Source organism: Lactuca virosa, chromosome 4 (genome assembly GCF_052849685.1).
Source record: "Lactuca virosa cultivar CGN04683 chromosome 4, Lactuca_virosa_CGN04683_v6, whole genome shotgun sequence".
In the NCBI taxonomy this organism is placed as follows: Eukaryota; Viridiplantae; Streptophyta; class Magnoliopsida; order Asterales; family Asteraceae; genus Lactuca; species Lactuca virosa.
This window is the reverse complement of record NC_136429.1, coordinates 395,042,067-395,064,166: the sequence shown is the minus strand read 5'-3', so window position 1 is coordinate 395,064,166 and position 22,100 is coordinate 395,042,067. Positions and strand designations below refer to the sequence as shown.

Genomic DNA, 22,100 nt, shown 5'->3' with positions numbered 1-22,100 from the left:
TTTTGTAATATTTCATGTTTTATTCTTTTTTGAAATTCATTATAAATGGTCCCTGTGCTTACCCAAAATCTGAAGTTTAGTCCTCATGGTTTAAAAACCTCATAGATGGTCCCTGTGTTTTCAAAACTTTTGATGTTTGGTCCTTTTTGCTAACTCCGTTAAGTTTGTCCGTTAACTGAAGGGTATTTTCGTCATTTCACCACCACGGGGACCATTTATGATGTTTTCTCATATTTTTTAAAAAAAGAAAATTTAAACATAATTAAATATATAAAAGCTCTCTCTCTCTCTCTCTCTCTCTCTCTCGACAAACACATACATACACTAGATCCCCACTATTCTTCCTCAGCCTAACCATTCACCTTCATAGATCCTTGTTTCCCAATCTAATCATCCATCTCAATCTGGTGAACCAAACCTCCCACCATTTCCGTTTCCGGTTCCCACCTCCTCCGATAACTTCATCGCCTCCAATGTCCAGTGGCCCCGTCTGAAAGCTTCACCGCTTCCCCATCATTGCTTGTCGGATATCAGAGCATCATCAGAAATCTCTCTTCATCCTCACCGAATTTCAAGTCAGAAGCCTCTCTTCATCCCACTAGATTTCAATCTGGAAACCACTTAAACTCTCTTCATCCCCACCGGAAAAACCTCCCAAGATACCAATGTTTTTGTGGCGGTTGTTATGTCTGGTGGTGTTGTGAATCTGATGGCTAATGGTATCGGTGGTGGAGGGTTTATGGTTGTTCGATCTGTGTATATGTTGGAAACCCTAGCATTTGATTTCAGGGAAACTGCTTCGGCGGCTTCCAAACAAGTTTAATCGATTTCATTCAATGGGGGGTTTTGCCTAATTTTGTTTTCGACTCGTTGAAGCACTGATCTCCGATTTCTTACATTTTTTGCATCTGATAATTTTGAAGGTCTATGTTCTAGTGTAGTTGATGAACTGTGATTGGTTTAATGAATGGGATGGTTGTTTTTGCTCATTATTGATTTGGTATTCACATGGGAGAAAAAATGAACAATTTCAATGAAGAAGATGAAGAATACGATATTAGTAAAGATAATGGCGGTGGTGAAGGTTATGTGGTGGTTTGGCAGGTGGAAGTTAACGATGATGATGGTGTTTTGTAGTGCTGGAATGGAGAAATAAGGGTGGTGATTTTGGTCTAATGATAGCAGTGGTGATGTGGATGGTGGTGGCGATGGTGGTGTACGAGAGAGAGAGAGAGAGAGAGAGAGAGAGAGACCTTGGATATTAAATTTAATTTTTAAAAAATAAATAAATAAAAGAAAGGAAAACCTCATAAAAGGTCCCTGGATAGGTAAATGACGGAAATACCCTTCATTTAACGGTGGAAAGTTAACAGAGTTAGCAAAAAGGACCAAACATCAAAAGTTTTGAAAGCATAGGGATCATCTATGACGTTTTTAAACCACAGGGATTAAACTTCAGATTTTGGGAAACCACAGGGACCATTTATGATTTTTTTTCTTCTTTTTTTAATAGGTTTTACACATTTAGGATATGTTTATATATGATTTTTAATTAAAAAGTGGAAGTGTTTGAATTTTTTTAGAGGAAATCGCACGTAGAGGTTAAAGTCGCAAGTGTTTTAATCTCAACTATGAATGTACAAGTCATTGATACACACCTTCTCTGTTAACAACTTATACATTCGAAAAAAAAGAGAATTTCATATATGCCCCTCTTAAACTTCAAAATATCATATTTGTCAGCTTAATTTCTTAATATCATATTTGCCCAAATCCTTTTTTATAATGTTTTTAATATTTTATAATCATTTTTTATACCTTAGAATTATTATAATAATTAAAAATTGTTGGAATGTCGCCCTCTTGACAAACAAAAAGATTCATCTTCAACCCTCTCTATGGAATTTATATTTTGATTGTTTTGTTTTGTTGTTGTTGATTATTATCATGTTGTAGATAGAGGATATTTTAGATATTACCATTGATATTTTGATGTTTAAAAAGTACATATACGATATTTTGATATTTAAGAATGGCCTATATGATATTTTGATGTTTAAAAAGGACATATATGATTTTTTTGAAATTTTATGAAAGGTAAATATGATATTTAGAAATTTTATGAAGGGTAAATATGATATTTAGAAATTAAGTTGGGTAAATATGATATTTTGATGTTTAAGAAGGGCATATATGAAATTCTCAAAAAAAAAAAAAAAAAAATCAAACAAGGGAAAATCACATGTGGCTTTTAGCATTCTGCGATTTTAGAATAAAATCGGAAATTTTTTTTTTTTTTTATAACTACACAAATATTGGGCGGCTATAGGCAATCTGTGATTTTAGAATAAAAATATGAAAAAATTATTTTTTTATAACTACATAATATTGGGCTGGATATGGACCAAAAATAAGACGCAATTTTAACGGTTATTTAAGAAAATTTTATTTTTTTGTTTTGGCTAAATTTGACTAAATAATTAAAGTTTTTGGTTATATATTTGTAATTTTTCCTTTAATTAAGTTTCAAAGTAAATTCAAAAGTCAAAAGTCAGACCAAAATGCATCACTCAATCTCTCTCTCCATTCACGCCAACGAAGATGATCGGATCGGCGAGCTCAACGACGACGATGGAGTTTTAGACCTTGATTTCAGTTTCCGAATTTTATAAGCCCACAAATTTCATATATAAATCGCAACACGACTTCAAGAAGAACAATTAAAGCCAAAGAAGAAAATATATTTACGAAAACGATCATCTGTAACGTATTTACAGTAATTTCTATTCAAAATTTCATCAAAGATGCTATAAGATTTCCTATCGGCGTTTTTCAATACAAAAAGTAAACGAATCTACAACAAAAGATCCAATAGAACCAACAGGCAAAGGCAAATCCACGTTTGAATCGAATAACAAAACCGCTTACAGTAACCACCGGAGCTCCGACCTGTGCTTACGCTCCCCTCACGGTGACCTTCCAGCCCTGCCGCCACCGCCGGCGGAACATCGTTAGGGTTCAATGGTTTTGAACTTGAATCAGTTGAATTTTCAATATCGTAACCTTCATGAACAAAAAAACAACCACCACCATAAGAAAATTGATTTCGATTCTTGTTTTGAATTCTAAAAAAAACAAAAACGGAACTTACAATCGGACTTTCTCCACCCAAGAATAAGTTCTTCTCTATCAAATACGATTCTGTATCCAGTCATGAAGTTCTCTGTATTCAAAAATCAACCCCAAATTAGTCCTTTTACAAAATAAGGATCAAAATTGTAAAAATTGGCTTACTTAGGGACCAAAAATGTAAGTTACTATAAAATTTATAAACATTTTAAAGTAATTGAAAACTTACGACCAATGATGTTCAACTCCGTACTCTTGATAACAGCCAAGCAATATACAACTTCCCTCTACATCAAAAACATCGCGATTATTAACTGTTATATAGATTTTCACCTCCTTACTGCTAACAGTCTAACACAGATATTAAGGTGACAATTGGCTTACATTTGTTGAGATAACAATCACGGGATCGTATATAAAAAATTGACCTTCCCCTTTCATTGTTAAGCTTATACTCGGGATCAAACTAGTATTTGCATAAGGACTATTCACATAATAGCAACAAACTTTTGGTCACTAATTATATTCTATAATAAAAATAAAAAAGAGGCAATAATCAAAAAAAGTATATACCTCATATCGTAACAATATTCGAAAGGAATCCTTTGATCCCTTGGGTGTCGTGAATCTTTCGTTTGTACATGAAACTGAAGAACGAAATGAATTTTTATAAAGTTAACATGCAAAAAGAAAATACAAAAAGATTAGTTTTTTTTTTAAATTATTGCTTACCCTTTGTGTTAATCTTGTATAGTGTGGATCAATGAGATAGGTGAAGGAGGTGCCCGAATCAAAAAGAGCCGAGAAAGACGAATCAATAAGCGAGGAACCGACACGAACTTCCGTTACGGTAATATTATACGTCGGACTGCACAAGCAAAAAACAAATATAAAGTTTCTGAGAAAAGGTTATTCTTCCAGTAACCCCTGAGCTGATCTGGCACACACTGTCAGCATGTGAGATGTAAATCAAGCTAGTGGCCAAAAGCCCAAACAATCCACATTTGGAATTGAAACTCCCACACTGACTGTCAAATTCTCGACCGTTTTGTTTTGTAAGGGTAAAATTGACATTTCACAATTTGGAACTTACTGCGATGAATCTAAATTAAACGGAGTCACGTCTTGCTCGGGGCTGCCTTTATCACCGAAAGTAATCCTACCGGTTCCATCGTGTCCAAAACACATAGAAAATGAGTCCGAGGTGTAACCTTCTCTTGATAAAATGCTTGGAACCGATATTTTCTCCAAACCAAGCCCAAAAAGACCATTTGGGGCAGCTATATCTAAAAATGAACCACTTTGCACCTGCCCGCATCTGCAAATTTCAAATTTTAAAAAGGACATTTACGTCATTTGCATAGACAAAGATATCTTTCTTGTTTCACCTTTTTGGGAAGGACAAAAAGCTACATCTTTTCACTTTTGTCCTATATTGACATCAGTGTCTGGTTTTTTTTTTCTTTTCGGTCTGTGTCCAATGCATGTCAAAAGCAGTATAATTTGTTTAATTTGTTTTGTGTTATAGGAATTTTACCCAAAAGTGACAAAGGCATCGATGATTTCGCCTTCACTATCTTCTGTTTCCAAGTGGAGAAGATCCTCCATTAAGATCCCGGAAGTTGAAGTTTGAGATGAAACGTAAGAAACTGAATAGGGGCAAGTATTAAAAGCTTCAGTTTCTTCACAATCATGGCGATGAGTGCACATACTGTGGTTGCATGTAAGCTTTTTGCTTGTTGATGATCTTGTTGGACTGTATATGCTCAGCTTAAAATCCTAAGGAAATACAAGAGAGATTTACGGTGTGGGAAAAGTCTAAAATGTCCTTCAAAGGGGACAAAATTCAACATCATAAGTTGTTTGAAATGATTAAGATGGAAGCTATTGAAGGGTATTAAACAAATTAAGCAAATTGTGAATGAATGAAAATTGAGAATGAATAGAAGAACATACAGAGCTATAAGCTGTGTTATCAATGGAGGCACATCTGGTACAATCACATGGCACCCAGAATAGATCACTCCCAGTATCAAGAGCCACCATGAACTTCTGGCCAGGGGTTCCCAATGAAACAGTTGTGTAATGCAAACTAAATTACCAAAAAAACACATAATTAGAATCTGTAAATGAGATCATGTTTGATAGCTTCACTAAATCAAGGTATGGAATTGGAAATTTGGAGTTCGGGATTCTTGTTTTGGTAAATTAGGGTTCATGTTTCATTGATTCACTAAATCATGTACTAGTAGCTAATGCATTGTGTTGTTCAATTGTATAACATCGTTTGGGTATAAATGTATAATGTATATTCCCTCTAAGCCCAATCCCCAAGAAGAAACCCTAAACTGAACTTGATGATCATGTAAATTACTTCTAATGTTGGTTTTTTTGAGGAAGAAAGTGAATTAAGTAGTTTCATGGAACCGATTTATTCTACTTCTGAGAAAAGTACACCGTGAATAGTAATATACGATCCAGAAACCCTAAATCAAGAACTCAAGATTTGAATAGAATGAAACAAAAAAGGAGAATGTAGTAGATAAAAGAATACGTACAATCCTAAAGAGCTGATACGAAAACTGGAATTTCCATCGGAGAAAGTGAGGCGTTCTTCGTCGGAATCCGAGAGTCTCCGGCCTCGGAATATCTTGTCATGGTTGGCCAACTGAGAATAGTACTCGACGCTGCCTTTTTCAGGGAAATCTCCGCGCGTGAGCTTGTTAATACCTTCCGACCACTTCTTCACCGGCTCGGAGAAGCGGTGGTGCATCTTCAACGTGAAGACGCAGGCATTAGAGTGTTGAATGAAATTGTTGGCCCAAACTGAAAGGAAAATGATGGAGAAGAAGTAAAAAGTTTGCATTTAGATTGTTGAGATGGGTTTTGTCATTTAGTTGAATTGAATTGGGATTGTTTCGAAGAATCCAAGATCTGTAAAATGGTGGAGACGGTGAGTAACGGTGGTGACTGGTGGGAGTGACGGTTGGTGGGAAGGTTTTGAGGATTTAAACGCCCAAACTTTATGGAAGATTGAATTTTATTTCGGTTGAAAATCAAATATATTCGATCATTAATTTAACTATTGACGATTCATTAAAAAATCACTATTTTTCATCTTCATTTTCTCACATTTCATTACGTTTTTCAATATCTCCTTATATTAATAAAAAATAGTTTTGTTTTCTCATGTATTACTCTAAGGTAAGGGTGATCGATGTGTGGTTCGGTGCGATTATTAACCAAAACTTCACCATTAACCGCAAATGCGATTAATCCATTTTCAAAACCGCTTGGTACGGTTATTTTTGCGGTGCGGTTAGGCAATTATTTTTGCGGTGCAGTTTTTATTTTTTTGTGTTTCGGTTATTAACCGCATGGATTTTGTACGGTTATTTTGTGTGGTTTTTTGTGTTTCAGTTATTGACAAGTGCCAGAGAGAGAAAAGATGAAGAGAGGGGGAGGGGGGGGGGAATTGACGGCGCTGGAGGGGATTTTATTTCTTTTTTTTTTCCTTTTACCTATTTAACCTCCAAAAAATTAACATTGACGATAAATAAAATGTCAAAACCTCGTACATAATTACAAAAACATCATATCATCTCGTGAGATATTGGCGATAAATAAAATCAAATCTCCACCTTTTATTTTTTCAATCTCGCAGCAAAGATTTGTCCTCACAGTCCTCACTTAACATTAGTCACTCCTGATAGAGTGAGGACAGGATGAGGGTGTATCCTAGATGTTTGGGCCTAGAGGTCGGGAATTGTGTATGAAGATTTGTCTGATTTTAATGTGTCTTAGTGCAAGTCGACTCCACTGCTCGAACGTTGCTTGTTTTGTGCTATGGGGGAATTGACGACGCTGGAGGGGATTTTATTTCTTTTTTTTTCCTTTTACCTATTTAACCTCCAAAAAATTAACATTGACGATAAATAAAATGTCAAAATCTCGTACATAATTACAAAAACATCATATCATCTCGTGAGATATTGACGATAAATAAAATCAAATCTCCACCTTTTATTTTTTCAATCTCGCAGCAAAGATTTGTCCTCACAGTCCTCACTTAACATTAGTCACTCCTGATAGAGTGAGGACAGGATGAGGGTGTATCCTAGATGCTTGGGCCTAGAGGTCGGGAATTGTGTATGAAGATTTGTCTGATTTTAATGTGTCTTAGTGCAAGTCGACTCCACTGCTCGAACGTTGCTTGTTTTGTGCTATGTGGGACTCATATTGATGCGAGTCGACTATCAAATGAATACACTAAATTACATGCTATGAAGGATAAGTAATCTTAAAGTAAAGGATTTTGTCCTATTACACAACTCTCGTTTGAGTCTAACCGTTATAGGGTTGAGTCCTTTAGTCGAAAGATTATTTAAGCTTTGTTGCATGTAATTGTATTCATGAAGTGGTTAGTTGGCATTAGTAGGGGATCTTCAACAGCTGATGGCACGGGAAGTGGCGAATCCTAGGAGAGCTTAGGAAGTATTTTAGTATGGTTGCTACGTTGTTGATCAGGTATTGGGAGTATTATTATGAGTATGTGACTTAGAGGACCCGTCATGATTCTTGAGGAAAGTATGGATAGGTGTGGAAGGTAGTATTGGGCCCATACTACTAGAAGCACAGGATCCATACTTGAATCGGGAAAAAATTCGAAGATTATAAGGAGCTGATCGGGGAAGATAGCATGGTTTGATACCATGATTTGTGGCACTAGTTCCATATCTGTCAATCTTTTGGTTATGATGTTCAGGCATGAGGATGGGTTTGGTAATTGTTTTGGGCCTTAGGGGCGATGTTAGTTGAGTTGACTGGGGTATACCTAGGTGAGTTTGTTGGTTTTAAGGTCTCTAGGGCCTTGCTCAAGGTCGTGCATTTGTGTCGCGGGACTCAATAAGGAAACGATTGTTATCATCGGTTTGAGGATTGCAGCTGGAAACAGAGTGGTTGGCAGATAGATTGGAATGTCGTTGTTTATGTCGAGGATTATGTATTAACATTTTTCCGAGAAGGAGTGAGCAGGCTTGTGACTTTCGGAGGTGGGGTGTAAACCTAGCATGGGGGCTAATTGGTTGTGATGTTTGGCGGCAGTATGACAGCATGGGAACGCGCATGAGAATTGATGTGGTATGGATGCTTAGTGAGGCGATCAAGGGTCTGTTTTCCTTGGATATAGGCAAGTCAAGTAACGGATTGTCGGTTAGGCAACTGGAAGCTAAGTGGTTGACAGATGGATTGGAATGTCGTTGTCTATGTCGAAGATTATGTCCTAATAGTTTTCCGAGAAGGAGTGAACAGGCTTGTGACTTTCAGAGTTGGGGTGTAAAACCAACATGGGGGCTAGTTGGCTGCGGTGTTTGGTAGCAGCATGGCAATGTGGGAACACGCATGAGGATTGATGTGGTATGGATGCTTAGTGAGGCGATCAAGGGTCTGTTTTCCTTGGATATAGGCATGTCAGGTAACGGATTGTCGGTTGGGATTGTAGGCAATGAGTGTATGTTTGGGGTAGTAAGTCGGTGTTTTGCTTATGCATTTGCATGAAATCCTTAATGTTAAAGGTGGTTTTGATTAATAAAGTTCTGAGGTCTTCATCTGAAATTCAAAATCTCTTAGGGTTTTCTTGGTCCTTATTGTTGGATTAGGTGTCTAAGCCCATAACTATAATTGGTATGTACTTTACCCGATAGTAGCATGGTCCTTTTGGGTTGCCTTCACCATAGCAATTTGATAGGATGAATTATGGATAAAGAGGTTAATTAATGATTTATTAATATATTATAAGAATAATATATTAATTGATAAATCATATTATTTAACTAGTATTGATCATAAATTAATTTGGAATTAATTTGGTGATCAAAAGAAACTGATTAAAAGAACGGGGACTGATTATGTAAATCAGTAATAGTTGTAGTTTGGGCTAATGGATCATATTGATAAGAGGTGGACGAAAATCTATGGGAAGTCCATAGAGTTTTCGTCCAAGGCCTGTCATATGGGGGTATGTGGATTGCTTAGGGCCAAAGCAAGGGAATTAGGGTTTCCAGTTGAAAACTTTAGTAGCCTCAACTATAAAAGGAACCCCAAGGCTCATGAAATCGGCTACTTGATTCCTTAAAAGAAACTCTGGCCAAAATCCTGTAGCCTCCACCTCTCTCTCTCTCTCTCTTGTTCATCCATTTCTAAGTGGTGTTTGTGACTCCATTAGAGGTGCAGCACTTGAGGCACTAAGCTCTTGAAGGTTAAGATCAAGCAATCAACAAGAAAGGTATTCTTCTACCCCTAACATGATTAGATTTCGATTTTATATCTTAGAATTAGGGTTCTTGCTTTGGAAAATTAATTTGCATGTATAACTTGAGAAAAACCTAGATCCAAAGCAATTAGGGTTGCATGTGCACCATAGGAATATTGTAATGCTCAAAACCCATCAATTGTATCAAAGATTAGGGTGTTTTTCTGTTATATTTGATGCTATTGTGTTTTGCCAAAGCTGAAACCAAATCGTTTTTTGTTCACTGCCTGATGAACTCTACGAGTCCATTCCCTGACTCGACGAGTTGTTCGTCAGTTGGCAGATTTTTTGGATTTCAAGCCTAAATTAGATAAGGATCATTACCTTAAACTGTTTTAACTGTTTAAATTCGAATTTTCTGATATGGTAATGAATATTCTCATCTAATTAAAAGATAATGATCAAATTTTAAGATAATGTCCAAAATTATGTGATTAGTTTAATTATTTAAAATTTGATCTAGAAGTTTTGAAAAGTTTCAAAATTTGCCCTCAAGTTTTGGAATTTAAAATTTGATTAAAAGTCTTAATTTTTAAGTATTAAATTCTAAAACCATAGTGTTTTAAAAGGTTTAAAATACAACCCTTATACAATTATAATATTAAAAATTAATATGTATAAGATGAGTCAGTCTTACCGTTAGTAGACCTCATTCACGAAACTGGTCTATAAGGGGTGTTTAAGGAAGCGGCCTATAAAATTACCGTCATTGTGTATCCACTCTTACCCACTGCACTCTTGACTAGTGGAGGGTCGTTAGCCGAACGGGTAGGATAGGACATTAATTCCTCATTAATAAGTATAGTGAATATTATAAAGTAACTAAATGTTTTTATAAATTCCCAATCTTAGTTACCTTAGGAAAAATGTGAAAATGATGCTAGTCCATGAAATTGCACTCTGCACATTGCCAAGTCGTTAGCGGAGCGTGTGTGGTTAACCGGCACACTAACTTGAACTAACAAGGGTGACAAAGGGTAGCTCGCGAATTACCATAGATCAATGGAGCGTGTGTGGTTAATCGACACATTGATTAGGTGGTAAATGACATCGAGAGTGCCAAGATAATTTGCATGGTTATTCACACCTTGTTTGTGATCCTCGGTATCCCAGTCACAAACTTGAAGGGCATAATCGAGATTAAACATGCCATTGAAAAGTTCAATGAATCTCAAAAGAATCTAGGAATTTCATTTCATTTAAAACCTAATTCTTCATTTTGTTTTTCGTGGTGGAATTGGTAAATTGTCATTTACCTACCTTCATATAATTTGCAATTGGATTACGACATCCCTCTTCTGAATTGTGAATTATTGTGTTGGGTCCTAGCCTTAATATTTCATTTGGGTGTTATATTAAGGATCTTTTATCAAATCAAAACTTTGTTCCTTTTCTTTTTCAGATGTCTGGCTTAAACAACGCTTCTGGCTCGAACTCCAACTCCTCAAGCTCCTTTTCTCTATTGAACATTTGTGGCAGGGTCACCTTTGATGGATCCAATTTCAATGATTGGATTCACAACATTCGTATGACCCTGCGATACGAGGAGAAAGAATACGTCATCGACAAAGAACTCAAAGAGATAGACGAAACCAAAGCTACTGCTGAACAAATAGCTGAGTATAGGGCTCACGAAAAAGACGCGACAAAAGTGTCGTGTATTATGGTAGCCACTATGACTCTTGAGCTGCAGCGGTTCTACGAGGACTACTAGCCTTATGACATGTGCCAGGATTTGATGGAAAAGTACCATCAAAGCGCGTGTCAAGAAAGGTACGAGATTGTCGCCTCGCTGATAACAACCAAGATGAAAGATGGAGAGTCCATCGCGAGCCATTTGCAAAGGATGCAAAGGTATGTGGATCGTCTGCTCAAGTTGAATGTCAACTTTGACGAAGAGTTAACGATTGATATAATACTACACTCTTTACCTCCTTGTTATGATCAGTTCAAGATGACTTATCATATGAACAAGGAGGAAGTCACTTTGAGCAAACTTCAAGGTTTGTTGAGAATTGCTGAAAGTGGACTTAAAGGCAAAGTTGTCGAGTCCACCCCTACTGTTGCTGCCCCGGTCCTCGCTATAAGACATGGTAAAGGGAAAAAGAGGAAAGCTCCCTCTAAGATCCACAAGGGAAAGTCCCATGATGGATCCTCTTCAAATGGATCCAAAGGTAAAGTCGGTTCTGCCACTCCCTCATCATATCCTAAAGAAGCAACGTGCTTCTACTATAACGATAAAGGGCATTGGAAACGAAGTTGCCCGAAATACTTGCAGGACATCAAGGATGGGAAGATAAAGCCCTCATTCGCAGGTATTTATACTATTCAATCTAATAACTCATCACATGCTAGTTCTTGGGTCCTTGATACAGGATGTGGTTTTCACATTTGTTCTGATTTGCAGGGGCTAAGAAGAAGTAGGGATGTGAACATGGGAAGATGAACCTGATAATGGGGAATAGGAAATCGTCTCATGTTACCAAGATCGGGATTTACTCTTTAGTGCTTAGTAGTGGGTTAGGATTAGAATTCCTATGATTGTTGCTACTGGTCAGAGATGACGAGGAATATTATTTCTTTTCATGGTTTGTACAGACAAGGTTTTATATTTTCATTTAATAATGAAGTTGGTTCTATTAATGCTTTCTATAATGGTACTTTATATTTTGAAGCATTGCCTTGTAATGGTGTATATGAAACTGTGATGGTTGTAGACAACATAGGAAATAATGTGTTGCATATCGATTCGTCTAATGGTTTAGACAAGACATGCTTGTGTCATTGTCGTCTTGGACATGTCAATAAGAAGCGCATAGCCCAACTCCAAAAGTATGGAGTTTTGGATTCATTTGACCTAAAGTCAGATGACACGTGCGAATCTTGTTTACTTGGAAAGATGAATAAATCACCTTTCACTGGTACTTATGAAAGAGGTGAGGGATTGTTGGATCTCATACACACAGATGTGTGTGGGCCCTTCAGATCCACCACAAGGGATGCTAACCGCTTCTACGTTACGTTCACCGACGATTATAGCAGATATGGGTATATCTACTTAATCAAGCACAAATCAGAAACCTTTGAAAAGTTCAAAGAGTTTAAGCAAGAAGTAGACAATCAATTGGGCAGGAAGATAAAGATGCTCAGAGATAGGGGTGGTGAGTATCTTAGTATCTAGTTCCACGAATATCTTAAGGAATGTGGAGTTGTTTCATAATTGACGCCGCGTAGGACACCATAGCCTCAATGGTGTAGCTGAGAGGCGCAATCGAACCTTGGTGGACATGGTTCGTTCCATGATGAGTCGAGCTTCGTTACCTATCTCATTTTGGGGGTATGCCTTGAAGACTGCCACCCATATCCTTAATCTAGTCCCAACTAAGAAGGTTTCCAAAACACCTCACAAAATGTAGACAGGGAAGGTTCCCTCGTTGGCACATATCAAGGTTTGGGGTTGCGAGGCTTTCGTAAGACGAGAAACTCACGACAAGCTTGAACCTTGTAGTGAGCAGTGTATTTTCATCGGCTACCCACTAAAATCTTTTGGATATCTTTTCTACAGACCCAGTGATAATGTGGTCTTCGTAGCAAGGAGAGGGGTTTTCCGCGAAAGAGAACTCATATGCCAAAAGGACAGTGGGAGGCAAATTGATCTTGAATAGCTTCAAGATTCAAGCGGTGAAGGAACCTTTAACACTAGCACTCAACTTGAGGAAGAGATTCCTGTTGAACCGATTGATGTGTCATTACCTTTAAGACGTTCCTATCGTGTTAGGATGGCACCTGAGCTTTATGGTTTTCATATTACTACGGAAGGAGATACGTTTATCAGTGATAGTACACTGGTAAATTTGGATGAGCCTACTAACTACAAGGAAGCCATGGTGGGCCCCGAGTCTGCGAAATGGAAAGAGGCAATGGACAGTGAGATCGAATCCATGTATGACAATCAAGTTTAGAACTTGGTTGACAATGTACCAGGTCGGAAGATAGTTGGGTGCAAATGGATCTTCAAGAAGAAGACTGACATGGAAGGAAAAGTGCATACGTTCAAGGCACGGTTGGTTGCGAAGGGCTTTACTCAAACCCTGGGGGCTAACCATGATGAGACTTTCTTACTAGTAACCAAGATCAAGTCTATTAGGGTCATGTTAGCTATCACTACGTTTCATGATTATGAAATTTGGCAGATGGATGTCAAAACTGCCTTCCTTAATGGGAAGTTGGCTGAAGATGTTCATATGTGTCAGCCAGAGGGTTTTGTGGATACTAAATACTCTAATAGAGTGTGCAAGCTTGAGAAATCCATTTATGGATTAAAGCAAACATCTCGCAAATGGAATCTTTGTTTCGATGAGAAAGTCAAAGAGTTTGGATTTTCGAGAAGCGAGGATGAGTCCTGTATGTATGTCAAGGCAAGTGGGAGTATAGTTAGATTTCTAGTTTTGTATGTTGATGGCATACTGCTCATAGGAAATGACATCCCGACCTTGCAGGAGGTTAAGTCCTGGCTTGGGAAGTGTTTCGCTATTAAAGATCTAGGAGAAGCTGGTCATATTTTGGGGATAAGGATTTTGAGAAATAGAAGCAGGAGACTAATAGGACTTAGTCAAAGTACTTACTTGGACAAGGTGCTGAAATGTTTTAGCATGGAGAATTCCAAGAAAGGGGAACTGCCAATCCAAAGCAATACCAAGCTGAGTAAGACTCATAGTCCGAGTACCGATGTCGAGATAGCGGAAATGAGTCGAGTGCCATATGCTTCCATCGTTGGCTCGATCATGTACACTATGACATGTACTCGCCCTGATGTGGCTTTTTCGTTGAGCATGGTTAGCCGATATCAAGGGAACCGGGGTAGAGCTCTTTGGACAACAGTTAAGAACATTCTTAAGTACTTGCGAAGGACTAAGGATTGGGTCCTTACACTTGGTGGAAGTGATGACTTGAGAGTGACAGGTTATAGTGACGCTAACTTTCAGACCGACAGAGATAACTTCCAGTCTCATTCGGGTTGGGTATTTACCCTAAATGGAGGAGAAGTTACTTGGAAAAGTTCCAAGCAGGAGACTGTGGCTGATTCAACGTGCGAATCAGAGTATATAGCAGCGAGCGAAGCGTCGAAGGAGGCAATATGGTTGAAGAACTTCATTGGAGACCTTGGAGTTGTACTAGCCATAAAGGAGCCTATGGAGATTTTCTGTGATAACGAAGGAGCGGTTGCCTTAACCAAGGAACCAAGGGATCATGGTAGATCCAGACACATCGACAGAAAATACCACTTCATCATACATCAGGTAGAAGAGGGAATCCTCGTAGTCAAGAGGGTATCGTCAGAGGAGAACCCAGAAGATCCTCTCACAAAGGGTCTAATCAGGGTTAAGCACTTACAACATGCGATGAGCATTGGTCTGAAGGACGATATTAGTTTTAGTGATTAGATAGATGTTTAGAAACTTGTAATAGATAAATGTAATTGTCATTTGATGATTAAATAATGGAGATTTATTTATGAGTAAAGTTTACTATCTTGTGTCGATTGTTTACTATTGTTTCACGTTTTCATGTTTTTACTTCCAGAATAATTAGATTGTTCAAATTATCCACAGTCAATCATACTTTGGGAGTAAGTTATGAGGTTAGACTGTCATGAATTGGTTTGTATATTGTCTAAGTGCTTAGACATAGCAAAGGTTTGCCGCAACGTTCATGAGTACTTCTGAAATAAGATTTGAGTATTGGATTAAATACACGCTCATGTGAATCACTTCATTGAATTTATCACGAGTGACTGTGAGACAATAATATCGTATAATCTTTAAACCGGGATATATGAGTTGTTGTTTACAAGTTGGTTGTACATTTATAATGCGTAAACACATCAATAACTTGATGTTATAAAACGTGTTGTTGTGTACGATTTGATGAGTAAATAGTAAAATCATATAAGTCAAAGTTTATCTGTTCCTTTTATCCTAAGAGGGTAAAAGCGATATCTTGGTCCCCTCGATGATTTTGTGTTTACTTATGTGTCGGGCCCGGTCAGGACTGAATTGATGCGTTCAATTAAGTTCTATGTTAAACAAATCAGAAGTTGGGAAACAAACTGTTGGACATTGAGAATGATTATGTTCCATGTCTTTGTCCACACGATATCTTGCAGAATGGAGGATTATATGATCCCTTATCTAAAGGACACGTCATTGACTAGTTCAGAGTTCGACAACGGATTTTTGAGAGCTATGATTGCTAATCGGATTTTGAATTCGTACTTGCAGTTATAGTTATTAGAGTTCGACAACGGCGTGATGATAGGGTAACATTTCAAATTCACGCACCTTTTCAAAATGTTATCCATTCATCTCCTCCGCAAAGTAACCAATCATTTCAAATTCCTTTTCAAAACCAATTCTCCCTTTTGCCTTATATTCCATAAAGATGGACGAGCACCTGTCACTTCTTTAATAATAAGAACACCGTTATGTTGTAGAAGCGAAACAATGAGTTAGAAAATTTCCAATGGAACCACGAACCAGACTTTGGAAGATCATAAAGAACTTCGTGCAAGAGTGTGCCAAAGGAAAAGAAATAAATCAAGTTATTGATGTGGGATATTAGTGATGTCTTTAAAGACACAAAACTGTGGATCCCGGGCACGAATCGCTTCCTTCAAAGTCAAGAGAGACTGAGAAGTGTCTGTGTGGTTTCCCGTTGAAGTACGATCAAATGCTTGTTAAGAAGCAATGAAAGGCGTCTTTTCAATATTCGGTTATGGATGGCTTTCGCTTCAACTGAACTACGGACCTTGATATAAGACCGAAAGTTGAGTGAAGTACTTGTGTAGCCAGTGTAGCAAAAAACAAGAAGTAGGTTGGTGCATTTTTTAGTAACTTGGTGAGAAAATAGAAATCTCAAAATAAAATTAAAACTGGATCTTTTGGGTAGAAATGTCCTTGTGTTGAAGCATTTCATAAAGATCTCATAAAAAAATAAACAAGATTTCATGGTACCGACCACAAATGTGGTTTCGTTAATACATGAGTGAAAAACTAGAACATTTGATTGTTCACCGTCAATTCAGTTAAGGTATTGGATTGTGGGTTTCACTCAGTACGTGGTGAAACGAAACTAAGATCATTAACACAGATTTTGCGTAACCATAAACCTCAGTGGTAAATGCTGAGAGTCTCAGGGGTTACGATTATGAAGCGTAATGAGATGGAGAAAAGTATAAAGGTAGTTAAGGAACCGAAAGTACCTCTGCTATATAATTAGGACCGAGCAGATAACTCTTAACTCAGTGTGAGAAGTGTAAGGTAGCTCATTACTTAAGTGATTTTTGCAGTCTGATTGGGAAGAAACAATTTGTATATATCGAATCAGTAAGGCTTCACTTAGAGTTTGTGAGGCTTTGGACAACATGCAGCAGCATGCTTCTAGGGATACTTAGCTAGTATACAGAGTAAGAATATATACCTTCCCCATGATTCATGGTTGAGACAAGCAGCAAGATAGAATCCAAAGGAAATACAAGAAAATATTTTTGTGTTTTGAAATGTATAAGGAATCAGTCGAACGTTCGCCTTTGTATAGATGAGGCGAAATTTACCGAGCGTTCGGTGCAATTCGGTTACCGAAAAATCCGGAACCGAAATAGACCGAGCGTTTGCTCTATTTCGCTTGTTAATTTTTAAAGAGGCGAAAGCGAAAGTGAAACTTAATGAAGCGAAGATGGTTTCGGTACAGATTCAGCTTCCATCATTCCTAAGCCTTGGAGTATTCTATTGAAGGTTGCTTCAGGCAAAGCTTTCGTGAATACGTCAGCTAATTGATCAGCAGATCGAACGAAGTGAACTTCGACATTACCGTCTTCTACGTGATCCTTGATGAAGTGATATTGCAGTGCAATGTGTTTCATCTTGGAATGCTGCACTGGGTTGTGACAAATACGGATTGCACTTTCTGAGTCACAATATAGGGGAATTTTCTTCATATTCAGGCCATAATCTCTTAGTTGGCTTTGGATCCAGACGACCTGTGAGGTACAAGATGCTGCGACACTATATTCAGCTTCCGCAGTGGATAGGGATAGACAAGTTTGTTTCTTGGACTGCCAGCTGACGAGTTTACCATCAAGAAATTGGCAACCTCCAGTTGTGCTCTTTCGGTCTAGACCACATCCTCCAAGATCGTCATCAGAGAATTCTTGAACAAAGAAGCCTGATTTGGCTGGATACCATATTTCGAGAGACGAGGTTCGCTTCAAATATCCGAGGATGTTCTTAACAGTCACCATGTGAGGTTCGCGTGGATTGGCTTGGAACCTGGCACAATAATAGACAGAGAACATGATATTCGATCTACTAGTTGTAAGATACATTAGTGATCCTATCATCTAACGATAGAGAGTCATATCAGCAGCTGGTTTATCCAGGGATGGTGTCAGCTTCGTCCCGAAAGCCATTGGAACCTTCACTCCTAAGTCTCCCATCATGCCAAATTTTGCTAGCAAAGTCTTTGTGTAAGCCTCATGGTTGATAAATATGCCTTCTGGTCCCTGTCTTATGTTCAGGCCAAGGAAAAAATTAATTGGACCCATTGAGCTCATCTCAAATTTAGTCTCCATCAATTTTCGGAATTCAGTTGTTAAGCTGGGATTCGTGGAACCGAAGATGATGTCATCGACATAAATTTGGACTATAATTAGGTGGTCACACTCTTTCTTACGAAAGAAGGTTGGGTCAACCGAACCTTGTTTGAATTTAGACATTTTCAGAAAACAAGTTAGAGTTTAATATCAGGCTCTAGGGGCTTGCTTTAGACCGTAAACTGCTTTGTCAAGATGTAGCAATGATCAGGATATTTCTAATTCACGAAACCCAGTGGTTGTTCAACATATACGATTTCTTCCAACTCCCCATTCAGGAAAGCACACTTAACGTCCCTTTGAAAAACTTCAAAATTCTTATGTGCTGCGTATGCCAGAAAGATACGCACAGATTCTAATCTTGCAACTGGAGCGAAGGTTTCTTCATAATCGATCCCTTCTTCCTGAAAATATCCTTTCACTACAAGTCTCCCTTTATTTCGTATCACATTCCCTTCTTTATCCATCTTGTTACGGAATACCCATTTTAAACCAACTACAAATGCATCATTTGGAGTAGGAGTCAGTCTCCAGACTCGGTTTCTCTCAAACTCGTTGAGTTCGTCTTGCATAGCCTGTACCCAATCAGAATGATCGAGTGCAGTGTAGACAGTTTTCGGTTCTATCTTGGAGACAAACGAATTAAACATGCAATATTCCACTTGAGAGAATAAAGCAGTTTGTTTCGCTTTAACTTGAGAGCGTGTAAGGACTCCCTCAGATGATTCACCAATCACTTGTGTTTTCGGATGATCTCTTGTCCATTTAGTGAGTGGAGGGTAATTTGGATCATAGGCAAGATCCAGTTCAGCATTTACTTCCTCTTCGAAATCTGATTGAACATCTGAATTATTATTTGTATTTTGATTCTCCCCCTCGAATGATGAGATGGTTTCAACATCAGGTTCAGAATTCTCCCCCTCGATTGGACTTCCATGGGTCATGATTAGATATGAGTCCCCCCCTGTAGTGGCATGCTATCGTTTGGAGTGCTATCTTTTGGAGTGCTTGAAGCATGAGGTTCGCTAGGACTCTGGAGTTCACTTTCCATGTCTTTTACAGCGTCATTGATTATTTTCTTTAGGTTATCGATTTTGTTATCGGCTGCATTCGCTTCAGAGTTGATGGCCTTTTCTGGTTCATCAAAAAGCAACATGTACTCTTCAAATAGGTTGGATATCGGTGCAGTGACTTTACCAGTAACAGGAAAGATTTCCTCCATGGAACCTTCGTTTAATTGGAATTTCTTCATGTAATTGTCATCAAACGTGACATAATAGGTTTCTTCTAACTTCTTTGATCTTTTGTTGTGAACCCTATATGCCTTGGAGGTTAGAGAGTACCCCAAGAAAATCCCTTCACCAGCTTTCACAACGAATTTGTTTCGGTTCTCTTTGGAGTTGAAGATGAAACACCTGGAACCGAAGACATGAAAAAACTTTACGTTTGGTTTGCGATTAATAAGAATTTCATATGGAGTGACAGAAAATCGCTTATTGAGAAAGGATCAGATCTGGGTATAGCAAGCAACAGCAATAGCATCGACCCATAAATACAGAGGAAAAGAAGCGAAACTAAGCATGGTTCGGGCTGCTTCACATAAACATCTGTTGCGTCTTTCAACTACTCCATTCTGCTGTGGAGTGTAGGGATCAGAGAAGTTGTGTGTGACTCCCTTTTCGGCTAGAAATTCTTCAAAATCTTTGTTCTTGAATTCCAATCCGTTGTCGCTTCTGACGTTACGAACTAGCTTTCGCAACTGAACTTCCACTTGTTTTATGAAGTTCTTCAGCTGTGGAGTAGCCTCTGATTTTTATTTAAGAAAATATACCTAGGGGAAACGAGAAAAATCATCAATAATAACAAGTATAAACTTACTACCGCCGATACTCTCAATTGCAGATGGTCCACATAGATCAATATGAAAAAGCTCAAGAGGCTCGATGATCTTTGTATTTACAAGAGTTGGATGAATCTTTCTGCTTTGCTTTCCCATTTCGCATGCAGCACATAGATGCTCCTTATAAAACTTCGAGAGGGAAAGACCTCTCAGATGATCATCAAGAACGAGCTTGTTGATATCTTTAAAGTTGAGGTGCGACAGTCTTCGGTGCCATAACCAGCTTTCATTAGAGTGAGCCTTTGTTAGCAGACATACAACAAGATTTCCTCGTATTGGATTTAGATTAAGTGGATACATCTCGCCCTTTCGCTGTGACTTCAGTAGAATTGTTTTTTGTTTTCTTCTCTATGATCTCTGATCCTTCATCATCTAACGAAACCTTCAGACCAGTTCCCACAATCAATTGTGAAACATTAATTAGGTTGTGTTGCAATCATTCCACATAGGCAACTTGTCACACCCCCAAACCGAAATAGCGGAAACATTCGGGGGCGTTGGACGTCATGTCAAGTATCACAACACATGCAGTATAGTAATCAAAGTACAACAACCATTGCATTAATAGTATAAGTTTTTACATAGATTACATTTAGCAACAACATCAAAAATAGATATAGAGAATAACATAGGATGCAGCTCGGTACTAGGCTGTCTCCGCAAAAACTCCCGGAGTGTACCTGTCTACTGACGACCTGAGAATACAAGTTATTTTGAAAGAGAGGATCAGCATTTTAATGCTGGTGAGTTCATAAGTATTTTAATGACATTGATATAAATACATGTTTTTCCTCAAAATAATCTCATAAAAGTTTATAGAGTATTTGAATTCCTTCCAGAAAATCCTATATTTTCTACTAAAAGTAGTCTTCTACCAAGGCTCGACTGTTTCATGTTTAAAAGAATGAGTTTCTCTACTAAAAGCAGTCTTCTACCAAGACCCGACTGTTTAATGTTTAAAAGAATGAGTTTCTCTACTAAAAACAGTCTTCTACCAAGACCCGACTGTTTCGTGTTTAAAGAGCATTTTTCCCAAATGTTACTATCATTATCAAAATATAGTTTTACATTATCGTTTTATGTCAAAAACGTTCTAAGTTTAATGTATTAGGGAAAATATTATAGTACCGTAGTTTTATATGTAGAAACTACCGTGGTACTAATTACCTTAAGGCCATGAATTATAAGGTAAATGTGAAGATACTCGTAACCATACTGATTGACGGATGTAAACACGACGATCTGCTGACGTCCAAATAAATGTGACATTTGTCACCCCTTGGCTTGGTCGGTCGGGACTGTAGCTAGCAGTCAGGATGTGGGATGGTCTGTCCCGTATAGATCTATACACACAATGCCCGCTCTCCCTCCAGGAGACTCTGTTACCAACTCGACAACGGTGAAATCCGCGTCACGAGGATGTATCTCATGCTTTGATTTGCTATATACGTTTCTTTTTACTAAAAGCACATGTTTTAGAATATTGATATAGCTATTTTCTCCTCATAAAAGTTATTGTTGGTTTCTAAACTATACCTACTATAGTTTACTTGAGAGGTTATCTATGTACCTTTGCTACCCAAAGGCGCTGAACTGGAGTAAGAGTTTTAATATCTAACAGATATACATAATATATAACTAGGATTTCAACGACACTCAGACAAATAACCGGATACTCTAAGTCCACAACCAAACAAGGAACAGGAAATAAAGCGGGCTATCAGTCCTAAGTCCTTCAAACCCTACTTATATAACTATATCTATATAGACATGAATCTAACAAGAACATCAGTTTAAAATACTTTGATAAAAGTTTAGTAATATAAAAAGAGATTTGAAAACAAGATTTGAAAACCTTTAGCTGGATAAAACAGATTAACATGCAAAAATCTATTTGATTGACAGTTATTAACCACATGTGATTGATATAATAACTTAGTAGTTCAACTTGTATTCCCCCCCCCCCCATAAAAGCATCTAAAATCATTTCAAAGGTTGATTAAGGGGTATGAACTCACCTGAAGTGAGTAACTCGAAAGAAAGATTGATATAGGACTGTCGGGTGTCGAATGAAGTCGTGAGCACAACCGGATCCTAGTTTGACATGTAAT

The 22,100-nt window shown here is 37.8% G+C and overlaps 1 protein-coding gene across 1 annotated transcript; it reads right to left on the bottom strand.

Moving 5' to 3' along the window:
• Positions 1-2,720: 2,720 nt before the first annotated feature.
• On the bottom strand, positions 2,721-6,146 carry LOC145108834 (aspartyl protease family protein 1-like). Its single transcript, XM_079045926.1, has 10 exons — positions 5,688-6,146; positions 5,086-5,221; positions 4,667-4,908; positions 4,223-4,447; positions 3,862-3,997; positions 3,703-3,776; positions 3,514-3,613; positions 3,359-3,416; positions 3,152-3,223; positions 2,721-3,063 (listed from the first exon to the last, which is right to left on the bottom strand). Exons 1-10 carry the CDS (start codon positions 5,993-5,995, stop codon positions 2,855-2,857), a joined length of 1,560 nt encoding a protein of 519 aa, XP_078902052.1. The 5' UTR covers positions 5,996-6,146; the 3' UTR covers positions 2,721-2,854.
• Between the last annotated feature and the right edge of the window lie 15,954 nt (positions 6,147-22,100).

What these genes read in the sequence shown, in the direction of transcription:
- LOC145108834 (XM_079045926.1), bottom strand. Translation starts at nt 5,995, where the DNA reads ATGCAAACTTTTTACTTCTTCTCCATCATTTTCCTTTCAGTTTGGGCC. An exon ending in GATGCCTTTGTCACTTTTGG is followed by an intron (nt 4,448 to 4,666) that starts GTAAAATTCCTA and finishes TGAAATTTGCAG; the next exon opens with ATGCGGGCAGGTGCAAAGTG. An exon ending in TGATTGTTATCTCAACAAAT is followed by an intron (nt 3,417 to 3,513) that starts GTAAGCCAATTG and finishes TTTTTGATGTAG; the next exon opens with AGGGAAGTTGTATATTGCTT.